Source organism: Palaemon carinicauda, chromosome 40 (assembly GCF_036898095.1).
Source record: "Palaemon carinicauda isolate YSFRI2023 chromosome 40, ASM3689809v2, whole genome shotgun sequence".
Classification (NCBI taxonomy): Eukaryota; Metazoa; Arthropoda; class Malacostraca; order Decapoda; family Palaemonidae; genus Palaemon; species Palaemon carinicauda.
This window is the reverse complement of record NC_090764.1, coordinates 56,893,267-56,905,928: the sequence shown is the minus strand read 5'-3', so window position 1 is coordinate 56,905,928 and position 12,662 is coordinate 56,893,267. Positions and strand designations below refer to the sequence as shown.

The 12,662-nt window shown below is 47.0% G+C and overlaps 1 protein-coding gene and 1 pseudogene across 6 annotated transcripts in view; both read left to right on the top strand.

Annotated features, from left to right (window-relative positions):
* The window catches only part of lost (methenyltetrahydrofolate synthase domain-containing protein lost), a 362,666-nt gene that overhangs the window by 266,299 nt on the left and 83,705 nt on the right, over nt 1–12,662 (top strand). For all 6 annotated transcript variants that reach the window (XM_068363774.1, XM_068363769.1, XM_068363770.1 and 3 more), the window contains one exon: nt 9,663–9,859. In XM_068363774.1, coding sequence (XP_068219875.1) covers nt 9,663–9,859 — 197 coding nt within the window. The remainder of the gene's footprint in view (nt 1–9,662; nt 9,860–12,662) is intronic.
* On the top strand, nt 3,982–4,099 carry LOC137632080 (5S ribosomal RNA; annotated as a pseudogene).

The window sequence follows — 12,662 nt, the reverse complement described above, 5'->3', positions numbered from 1 at the left end:
TTCGTCAGGGGCGTGTCTCCTTCTCCTGGAAGTACTCCCGTGACGATTGACAGCTCTCCAGTTCATTTTAGAACACTCAGGAGGCACGCCTCCTTGGGTGGGTAACTTTCCGTCCGAGGGAAGTTTTCCTGCCCAGGCTTGAGTTTTTCCCCTTTGGGGGGTTCTCGTCTTGCCTTTATTTCGTGCGACTATGCTCTTGGTACTGAGCGGTCGCACCTGCAGTTACGCTCAAGGGGCTGGGCAACTGCAGGAGCCCCTCTTCGGAGGATTGCTCTTTTTAGGTCACTGGCTGACCCGTCTCTTCTACGAAGTGTTTCTCTTTCGTTCGCGAGGGAGTACACTCATAGAGACTCCTCTTCGGAGAACTCTTCTGCTGTTGTTGCTGTTGGCTGCCTTCGCCCTAAGGCTCACCGTCAGCTACGTCGTAAGGGCCTCCCGTCTCCCTATAAGGGTGCTAAGAGGCGCCTTTTTGAATCTTCTCCGTATGCAGCCTGCAGCTCCTACCTCCTTAGATCTCTCCGGGGATCGATCTCCAACTCCTTCCTGACCTTCCGCCCCTGGTGCAGCTGGACAGGAGTCTGACCTCGTCATCCGACGGGCAACGGCCCCTTCGGGGCTAAGGGTTGCCTCCCACGGGGGGTCTTCCCTTGTGTGTCAGGGTTCCCCTGCACGCCCTTCTGCAGTGTTAGCGCACAAGCGCTCTCCTGCTCGTCAGCGTTCTCCTGATCGCTAGCGCTCTCCTCTTCGCTGGCGCTCTCCTCTTCGCCAGCGCTCTCCTGTTCGTCAGCGCTCTCCTGATGATCGTCGCCCCACTGCTCGCCAGCGCTATCCTGAGGACTCCGAACATCCTGCTGTTCCTGTTGTGCGCCTTGCGCACCTTCGGTCTCCTGAGCGCTCTAGATCTCCTGCCTGTCAGAGCGCACCTGCGCTTCCAGTTCCTGATACGCGCCTACGTTCGCCCACGCAACCTAGAACTTCGGTTCAGGTCTTGGACAAGGACTTTTTCTACGCACAGGTTTCCACGCGTCGCCCTTTTGCTCGCCAGTGATCACCAGCTCGCCAGCGATCACAGACGCGTCAACGTTCGCCTGCTCGTCAGCGATCTCCTGCGCGTCAACGATCGCCATCGATCTTCCAAGCGTATCAGGTCCCCTGGACACCATCAGTAGCAATCTAGCACTCGCCTGCTGTGGACCATGATCTCCGGTAGCTGAGTCTGCCGTAGATCTTCCTCATGCTCGCCAGCGCTCACCTCTCCTTCTGTCCTTCTGTGCGCCAGCTTCCTTCAATCGCCAGCACACATCTGCGCGCCTTTTTCTGCCACGCACCAGTGGGCGCCAACAGTTTTCCCTGACCGTCCAGGATCGCCTGATTGTCAGCTCGCATCGGCGCTCACCTTCCTGATGCACCTGCGCGCCCTCTGATTAGCGCGATGCGCGCTAATCATTCCTAGTCTCTTACGCGTCAGCGTTTTGTTAACGCACCACCGCTCGCCAATGCGCCGTCGCTTGCCAATGCGCCATCGCTCGTCAACACGCCATCGCCCGCCTACGCGCCATCGGTCTCCCGACCGCCTGCGCTCGCCCGTGCGCCCACGTGCCTGCGCGATCACACGCCCACCTGCCAGCGCGCCTACGCGCATGCGCTCCAATGTTCGCCCGCGCGCGAACCGACGGTGTTCCATCGAGCGAGCCGACGGTGTTCCATCGCGCGAACCGACGGTGTTCCATCGCGCGAACCGACGGTGTTCCATCGCGCGAACCGACGGTGTTCCATCGCGCGAACCGACGGTGTTCCATCGCGCGAACCGACGGTGTTCCATCGCGCGAACCGACGGTGTTCCATCGCGCGAACCGACGGTGTTCCATCGCGCGAACCGACGGTGTTCCATCGCGCGAACCGACGGTGTTCCATCACGCGAACCGACGGTGTTCCATCGCGCGATCCGACGGTGTTCCATCGCGCGAACCGACGGTGTTCCATCGCGCGAACCGACGGTGTTCCATCGCGCGAACCGACGGTGTTCCATCGCGCGAACCGACGGGGTTCCATCGCGCGAACCGACGGTGTTCCATCGCGCGAACCGACGGGGTTCCATCGCGCGAACCGACGGGGTTCCATCGCGCGAACCGACGGGGTTCCATCGCGCGAACCGACGGGGTTCCATCGCGCGAGCGCCGGCTTGATTCCTGCAGTTGCCATTGCTTGCCAACGGGTCATTGCTCGCCTGTGAACTATCGGATTCCGACCGCCAGCTCTCGCCCTTCCAACCACGCTCGCCCTCCTCCTGCGCTCCCTCACACACTTTCGTCCGAGCTCCTGCGTGACCGCGCACTGGCGCTTCCACGTTCGGCCACAAGCGAACCATTGATTTACCATCGCGCGAGCGCCAGGGCGATTGCGACCGCGATTCCCGTCGGGGTTTCGCAACACGGCCAGCCTGGCGAGTCTTCTGGAGCGCATATTTTCAGAACACGGTCTTCACCCCGTAAACGCAGAGCATGGCACGTGCAAGAACAGGAAGAATCTTCAGAGAGGTCTGGGCAACATTCTTCTTTCCAGAACCTGGGTTAGCCCTTCCTCCTCGTCATTCCCTGGAAGGGTCGGGCCAGGGAGTTTTCCTATTGAGATTTCTCCGTCGGGCAAGGGGTTACTGGTTTAGCCCTTCCTCTCTCCATCCCGTGGGAGGGGCTTACCAGGTCCTTTTCCTCCTCGGTTGCGACCAGAGGTTTTGTACAAGGAAGCTCCAGGAAGATCACAGGTACCTTCCTCCTCTCAGGCTCAAGCTCCTTTGCGTTCCGTCGCCAAGTTCCGAACTTGCGGGCAAACTTGATGTCGGAGCATCTAGACGCAGTGACCGAGGGCTTTCCCTCGGGTGCCTCATCCGTGGATGTCGACAAGTTCTGTCACTCTTCCATCCTTGGGAAGAGCTTGTTTGAGCCCAAGGACAGAGACATGGACAGCTGTTGTGCGGAGGAAGTCGACTTCCGTTTTCACTCCTCCAAGGCGATTTCTTCCAGATCCTGCAGGCCTCCAACGCCTCTTCTTTCAGCCTTGTCGGTCTAAGTTATCGGACCGGCTACGGCAGCTAAGACAAGGTGTACAATAGCAGTCCCCTCCTGTCAGGGACAGGTGGCACGGGAGGCTCTCCCGGGGAGGCATAATCCTAGAGGGAGTGGCGGGGTTCACAAACTCTAGGATTGGCAACCCCCCCTTGCAGGTCTCACGGGGGGATGATGCCTAAGGTTACTCATCCGGATAACAGCTTCCCGATGCCGATTCCTGCACGATCTTCGTGATCAGCCAAGGATATCGCGCCTCGCTCTTACCATCTCTCCGTCTCTGTCAGCGAATCCAGTGTCACTGAACCTCTATGCCATGGAGTCGGCAAGAGTTTTGCCCGTTTGGGCAGAAGGATCCATGCCTTAGGAGAAGGTCCTCCATAGGGTCGTCGACGGCTTCACCCCCCGGCTTCTTCAGTCGATCCTTTCTCGTAGGAAAGCATCTGAGACGGGAGTTTCGTCGTCGACCTCTCATTTCTGATCAAGTTTGTCGAACAAACTTCGTCCAGCGTGGAACAGCAGAGTCGATCAGACTGGTAACGAGGCTGCAGGACTCCTTAGGCCCTGGATCGGAAGGACGGGTACTTCCAGTTTCCATTCCATCCATCTTCCAGGAAGCTCTTGGAATTCAGCCTAGACTACAGGTGTTCCTGCTTAAGATGCGGTGTGGCGATACCGCCGCGGCATCGCAGGTTTTTCCCTAGAGAACTCTCCCTGCTTTCCTCATGACCGCTCAGGAGCAGGCTTCCGCCTCCTTCGCCTTTTGGAGGTCTGGTCAACTCCGGTAGGCTCGGGTTTGACCTTCTTCAACGCCGGGACAAGCTTCCGGGTCTTTACCAAGAGTGAGGGATCATGGTAATTTGCTAGGAGCCTTCTCTACTTCTGCCTCAACATCTGGAGTATCTAGCCATAATATTGAGTCAACGGCCATACCACGTTGAAAAGCCGCTTCTCGTCCGATCAGCGAAGTTAAGCAACGTTGGGTCTGGTCAGTACTTGGATGGGTGACCGCCTGGGAGCATCAGATGCCGTGGCCTCCGAGCCTTCCCTTCAGTTGACTGTGGCAAGGCTGAGGAGAGTCGCAGTACCTGTTCTCAGTCAAGCAGAGCTTTCAGCCCCTACCTTGGAACGTTTCCTGGTTCTCTTTTCCTCATTGACCCGTCTAAAGTCCCGAACGGTCGCCTCGGGATAAGTTCCCTGTGAGGCGGCCCAAGTTCCGGTGGTATCAAGGCAACGATCAACCGGACTTTCTGGCCCCTATGGGACCAGCGGAACGTTTAGATCTGCAGTGGGGGTTGACCTATGGAACCTCTTGATGGGAGTGGATATTCTCGTCCTTTCCCCACATTTTGATGCTGTTCTTGGACTCGTCAAAGAAAAGGGGGGGGGAGGGGGGGCATGTTCCAGTTCAGGCCTATGGTCAGGACCTGAAGGATACCTCCCCATCATTCAGGCAGGCTTAGGGACCGTAGTCTGGCCCCTCTACAGATCCTACAGTTCCTGCCGAGTCGCTCCGTGCGCGACGACTTCATGGTTCTGGCGTATTCCAACCAGCAAGGGACGCATTTTCATACCTTCGCATCTTGCAGTAGAGATACTGAGATGATCCGAGGTCCTCTCAATACCACTATCGGCTCGCTCATTCCGGGCAGAGGAATGTTCTCTCCGACTATCTGAGCAGAGCCTCGCAGATAGAGAGTACCTGGGGGTCTTTGGCCAATAGTAACCAGCAAGTCCTGGCCTGGGGGACCTGATCGCGACAGCCTGGAACTTCAAGCTTCCACTGTTCTTCCCCCCAGTCTCAGACTCCAAGACTCTTTGGCTTTCCGGTGGCGGTGGTACAACATCGATGCCTGCGTCTTCCCACCATTGTTGTCTGTTGAGAATGGGTCTCAACAAGACCAGGTTGTCTGTCAACCTTTCGATGGCCCTGAGAGCTCCACTGTGACTATACGCAGAACGGTTTCCGGACCCTCTGCTTCCCCTGACGGAACTCCAGGGAGAGCTTCTCCCACGGCACAGGCTACTCAAACAACCACACTACAACATCTTTCACGAGCGTTGCATCGCTTCGGCTTGAAACGGCGGCGTCATGAAGTACGCTCCATCTTCGATCGTAATAAACAAACGAAGGCATTTAACGCGCATGATGAAAGTGATGAATAATGATATTTCAGTAAAAGCTTTTAGAAAATATGTTATTACAAATATTATTTACCGTATCTATATAAAATCATACAGTACATACTTAGCAAAGCAGGAAAACAATTTGAGAGAGAGAGAGAGAGAGAGAGAGAGAGAGAGAGAGAGAGAGAGAGAGAGAGAGAGAGAGAGAGAGAGAGAGAGTGTGTGTGTGTGTGTGTGTGTGTGTGTGTGTTGTTTTACGTACGTAAATGTAAATTTTAAACAAAAAAATATGATAGGTTATAACATGTATATTCAGACTTTTAAAACCTTCCCTTTAACTTAATGCATACTAAACTAAAACAGGCACAAATATTAAAATGTTAGAATATTAAAGTAAAACATATATAAAAAAAATAAAGATTGCTACTGTACTCACCACGAAAGAAGTTGAAGAAAAACTTGAATGATGATGGCGATGAATTTGCTGCACAGTAGAAATGATGATGATGTAGCTGATGTCTTCTACTGTGCAGCCAATGATAGTATTTTACGTCTCTTCAGACGGAGGTGTCTTTTCCTGGGACACCTCTTCAACTTCTTCCTGGGACACTTCTTCAATTTCTTCCGAAGGCGTAGTAGCAGGAGGAACTGGCTCTTTTTTGCGAGGCTGGAAGAACATTGTGATCGGAAGTTGCTGCCGCTGCTTCTTTTTTCGCTTGAAAAGCATCCTGTAGGGAGTCATGATGTCATCGATCTTGTTGCAGAATTGCATAGACCGAACCATATCCTCGTCCCACTCTTGCGACATTTCTTTCACCTCTTCACATGGTTGCAGAACTTGGCAAGCCGTTCTAATGTTAAGCCCGTTTCTTCGACATTTTCTTGGGTCTCTTCCTGCGTTTCACTGTCTTCTTTACTGGCCGATTTCGTCAGGTCTTCTAGGTCTGCGTCAGTTAGCGGCTGGGAATGGCAGTCCAACAACTCGTCGCCGTCTTCAGTCGTCATGTCGCCAAACCCGTCACCTCCAATTATCGCAGCCAACTGCACAGATTTGCGTATTGCAGAGTGTTGAATCTCAGACGGTGTAAATCCCACGTCATCGTAAACAATCTGGGGCCACAACTTCTTCCAGCTCGCATTAACAGTAGCAGGTTTCATTTCTTGCAGTGCCTTCTGGATGTTCTGCAGGCACGTGGCTATTGTGTACTTCCGCCAGTACGCCTTCAAATTGAAATTTTCATCTTCATCTTCTTGGGTAGCATCCACACACGCAACGAGGTCCGCCAAGGTATTCTTCGTGTAGAGGGCCTTGAACGCCCTGATAACCCCCTGGTCCATCGGTTGAATTAATGACGTGGTGTTGGGTGGCAGGAACTCAACCTGAATGCCCTCATGCGACAGATCAGTTGCGTGTCCACCAGCGTTATCCATAAGGAGAAGGATCTTAAATGGCAAGCCCTTCTCTACGAGATATTTGCTGACTTGCGGGATAAAACACTGGTGGAACCAGTTGGAGGTCAGCATCTTCGTAATCCATGCTTTTTGATTATGCATCCAGTACACGGGAAGGAGATTCTTATTTTTATTTTTCAAAGCGCGAGGATTTTTCGACTTGTAAATAAGCCCCGGCTTTAGCAAAAATCCAGCAGCATTGCCACACATCACGAGGGTAACGCGATCTTTGAATGCTTTAAAGCCAGAGGCTTTGGCTTCTTCTTTGAACAGGAAAGTTCGCGACGGCATTCTCTTCCAAAACAAGCCGGTCTCATCCATATTAAACACTTGTTCCGGCTTGTATCCACCTTCAGCGATAATGTTCTTGAACGTCTCGTTCGCGTAAGTTTCAGCAGCGGCAGTGTCAGCGGAAGCAGCCTCGCCATGCAGGGAAACGCTTTTCAGGCCGAAGCGTTTCTGAAACTTCGCGAACCATCCTTTGCTGGCGGAAAAACGTTGTTTCTGAGGCTGGGAATCAGTGGATGTCCCTGGTTGAGGTTCATCTACATCATCATCTTCTTCAGCATGGTCGCCATCTTCATCTTGAGGTTCCTTTGCCGCAAAATTCTTATACAAGCCCAAAGCCTTGGTTCGGATGGTGTTCGTATCCAAGGCTATGTTCTTCTTCCGGCAGTCGGCAATCCACACTGCTAAAGCACCTTCCATACGTACGATCGTTTTATTACGCGTGGTAACGACTCGCTTCGCTGATCTGCTAAAGGTGATGGCAGCCGTCTTTCTAATGTTCGCCTCGTCCTTCTTGATGTAGCGAACGGTGGATTCATTCACTCCAAAATGGCGGGCTGCGGCCGCGTAACTTCTGCCTTCTTTTAACATATCGAGAAGCGTCACCTTCTCAGCAATTGTCATCATCTTTCGGTGGCGTTTAGGCTCACTACCAGCCTTAGCAGAAGCAGAATGCTTGGGAGCCATTGTACAGTAGGGGTTAAACAGAAAGTTCAACAAAAAGTTCAACTTAAAACAGTCCCGCCCAGCACAGATTAAAGTTCACAATAACGTAGCAGCATCTACCCGGCGAGAGAGCGGCGAACGAAGTGGCCGCAAAAAGATGCTGTGGGTTGGAAAAGCAGTCAAAACACCAATCACAGGCTAGATTTCAAAACTTGGGTTCTGATTCGTCATCTATCAGCACTTGAACCAATCACAGTCTGTCTTACATGCTACGTAGTAGTTACCAATTCAAATACAAGGTACTACATATACAGCTTTACGTACGCTATTTTACGCTTGTTTTGTTGTAGGATATTTACGCTTATTCGAGATGTGATTTTTGCAACAAAGAATATTATTGGATGCAGTACTACGTACGTATACTGTACATACAAAAGATTCATGGAAGAGATGCACATCCATTACATTTGTAGTAGTAGCCATCAGCAGCCTTACACCATTCAAATACGGTATGACTGCATCTGATTTGCGTTTCATGTTCAATTTAATTTTACTACGTACTGTATACTGAATTATCGTATGATCACATTCTCTTTTCGTGTTTTATTTCTTTCTGTACTGAATTATATGTCATATGTAATGCAATGAACCATCAGTAAGAGCAGATATTACTAATTGCAGTATTAATGGAATTAACGAAATACAGTACTGTACGTATTTGGGGTCTTTATATATCGCGGTATTTTCGAAATTTCTGGAAAATCCGCGATATGTGTATATACATGCGTTATGAAAAAAATCCGCGAAATGGTGAATCCGCGAAAGTCGAACCCCGAAGTAGCGAGGGCTCACTGTATACCTCTTCAGCTCGGACTCAAGGACATTCATCTCGACCTGAACCCAGACCCTCCCCCGTCACAACGCCCTACAGCACGATGTCGGATACATCGCAACGTCCCTCGCCTTCGAGTAGAACTACTCTGTGACGCAGGTGCTACAAGCTGGAGTCTGGAAGCGTCTAATGACCTTCGCAGCCCGCTTCCTGCAGGACGTGACACACAGGAGTATCGATACGTTTCTATCGCTCTATGGTGGCTACACAACAGCTGGTCTAACCTCAGGCTCCTTTTTGGACAGGTAGCAGAATGTTGAGGGCATTGTTATCAGGTTTTAGTCTGCATGAACAAAAGGAGTATGTCTGGACCTTACTTCTTTCTTCATCATCCCCTCTACTGGGGAAGCAGCATCCTGGTCTCTGCATAGCTGACCTCAAACCTCTGCAGGTAAACCATGCTTCCTTGTGTTCCGAGTATTGAGTCAATACTGTCGCGTCCCCCATACCCTGACAAGGTGGTATTGGGAACGTCCTAACCCAGAGTTCCTTCTAGAACTCCAGGTCAACTGCCTAGGACGGGTCACACTTTCTTCCTTCACACTCAAGCTTATGTAGGCCACACGTTTCCTTGCGGACCAAGGAACTTGTGAGGTGCAGGGACTCCTTTTCTCGAGTGCGACTCACTCGGATTCTGAGTCCCCGGGTAAGCCAAAGCCAGTATGGCTGGGGACTTTCCACCCTTCCTAAGGGGTAAGTCACCCTATGTAAATAGCGTGGTTTGTATTTCGGTTACGGAACAAATGACAAATTCGGAGATAATTTGTATTTTTCCTAACCATACAAACCTTAGCTATTTACACATATTTGCCCGCCAGCCCTGTCCCCCAAGTCAAGTCCTACCTCTAAGTGAAGTGAGACATTTCACCGGTGTATGAGGGAGGGAGGGGTAGAAAGCTACCCCTCCCCCTACCCCTGCTAACTAGTGCAGGGTAGGAAACCGTCGTTAAAGTCTAATGGCTCGTCATTTCAGCTACGCCGAAAGTAATACCCAATGTAAATAGCAAAGGTTTGTATGGTTAGGAAAAATACAAATTATCTCCGAATTTGTCATTTTACCATATTCCAGTTTAAAGTGGGAAGTTGGGAAATGTTTGTAATTGCAAAATTAAATTTGCTTTAATTTTCACATAATCTAAATAGAATTTTTATCATTTCGGTCTGCATTTTCACAGGTCACCATTAATGTCAGTAAGAAGAACCGTATTGTAAAAAGGACGGTAGAGACTACTACACAACCTGATCGTTTAGGGTCAGCAGACCTAGATGATGAAGATCTTGAAGCAGGTGGTGACAGGCCTCAACGTCCAAGAAAACCTAAAGTTCCAATTACATATGCTGTCTTCTTAGGCAAAGTTCCTTCAGCATGTAGGTAAGATTTGAATGTATCTGGAAGAACTTTAGAATCCAGGTGTGAGGTATTTCAGTGTTTTGTAAATTCTATAGCACTGATATATGTGTATTTATGATGGTAAATAAAAGTTTGTTCTTACTTGAATACAAACCCACATCTTTTTATAGGAGTATGATTTCAGCTTGGCTGGAATTCAACTGCTAGAATTTTAAAGAGGAGCGTTGGTAGTTACTGGTGGGTGGCAGGGAAACCCCACTCTCTTGCCAGCATACCGAGATACCAATTTGACTTCAGCCATCAAGATGTAATCATATACTCTTGGTGCCCATTCTTGGTTGTTCAAACATTCTTTCTTCTTTCTTTCTATCTATATATCTATACATTATATATATATATATATATATATAGATATAGATAGATAGGTACACACACACACACACACACACATATATATATATATATATATGTATATGTAAATATATTATATGCATATATATATATATATATATATATATATATATATATGTATATGTAAATATATTATATGTATATATATATGTATACAGTAGGGTCCCGAATTATACGTGTTCGAATTATACGATTCCCCTTTTCTGCGATCGCTATTTTTAAAAAATAAATTTTCTGTATCTGCGAAGCTCTTCAAAGTCTGCGAGTCAAGCACTACAAAATGTATCAAATCTATTGTCTTTCTAAGTATATTGGTAGCCCTAAAGTGATTTATAATAAATGTTACAAAACAATATTAACATTACATCTTATTAACATAATTTCATAATGAGTAGCCTATTTAAGGGTAAAATTTCACAACAATGAAATCAACTGTTAACTATGCGAGTCCAGCTGACAAAAATGTAAACAGAATTGTGGTTACGTTCTCGGCAATCTTTATCTTTCTCCAACCTTATGATAATTGTAATTTTAGTGTTAATGATGGTATATCAAAGCATTATTTTTGTTTAGTACAGTATATATAAAAGCCTTATTTTTCCCTCCGGGCGTTCAAGGTTTTCACGAGTAGACTGGGTTCGTTTATCGGCAGTGAATAGCCTAATCTTCGGTAACGAGTCGGCAATATTTTGTCATATTTTAAACAGTATACATTTGATTTGCAAAGATTGGTTTTGTAGAGTAGACGGTAAAACAAAAATCTCTAGAGAGAGAGAGAGAGAGAGAGAGAGAGAGAGAGAGAGAGAGAATGAGAGAGAATGAGGATCTCTCTCTCTCTCTCTCTCTCTCTCTCTGTAAGAAATAAAACGTTAGTTCACATATGGCAACTTGAGTTTAAGAATGAAATTAACATGAATATTGTTAGTTGTGGCATCAATTCCTCGCTTCAGAAGGTACACGAAACAAAAACACGGCATTCCATTACAACAGCTGATCTCTCTCTCTCTCTCTCTCTCTCTCTCTCTCTCTCTCTCTCATGTTATACAATACTTACAAATAGATGAAGAAACCAAAATTGGTTTTCTTAAAGTGTCAATTAAATACAAAACGAAAAAAATTACACCGTGTATACATCCATTTCAATCGTAGCTTAAAATACGGTATCTGATTTCGTCAGCAAACTACTATTTTTTAGGAAACACCATTCTATTCCAGAAAACTTTTACTCTTTAGATAGTCAATTGGGCTATAATAAAACATGTACTTATGTTTTTAAATTTCGGGTGTGTTTTAAAAATCGAGTATTGTTGACTTCTGTTTGTTTTACTTTTGGCTGTGATCACATCAGCTGATGTCTAGCTTCCGCTCTCAAGAATATGCGCGGTACGAATACATTAACAAAGAATTGTTTACACCATTTCTTAACTTATTCAAACCATCTATACAGTTGATATTACATAAGCACCAATGTCTTATAACCTATCATATTTATTATTTAGTACATTTGAAACCATCTCTCTCTCTCTCTCTCTCTCTCTCTCTCTCTCTCTCTCCATCGAACGTAATAGCGGTAACCTCATTTTTCGATGACTTTAAAAATAGGCCTAGTGCTTTCTTCTTTTACCATTTTTGCATATGGTTCCATAATTGAGATTGGTATAAGTTGACTTATAACTGAAGTTAGGAAAAGTATTTTGGATATGGAAAGGACAATTATCTTTCGTAACAGTGTAGAATTATCGTAAATTATCATTCTGGCATTAGCGGCAGTTTGCTATTGTGGATTAAACGCATAAGGAAAAAAAAGTTTTCCAGCTTTGCTACGAATTTAGGAATTTATATGGATACGATAAGTAAAATATTTGTAATAACATAATGTTTACAGATGTGTAAATGGGCCTGTTTCTTCATTGTGATCAGAGATAAACGTCAACAAAACATTGGTTGCCGTTTTCTATTGTGGTTTTTGGCGTGATTAGGAAATGCATGATATAAAATCGCCTTTATTTTGATAATTCTGGATTTTCAATCATACAACAAATGCTAGTCTATCGAGTGATGGTTTTCCTATTCACCAGTTGTCTTATACAATAGATATGACAAACATTAAAATTTTGTCTGTCTTTTGGGTCGTGTTATAACGGGAAATATATGATGTTTACACCCATCCTGGTTGTAATTTTAACCATTTTTCAAGTTATTAGAACTTTAAAGCATATTAAATGTTTGTTTTATTTACAAGAACAATTTGATATTATAAATAAATACAGTATAGTACATAGAAAGTATTGGAAATAGATAGTAAACACGTTTGATTAGGCAAGTTGCTGGTTGCCATGGCCCCAATAGAATTATTTCTGTTAGTTGTGTGTTTCGAAATATGCATATTTCCATTTATACGAGGTCATTGATC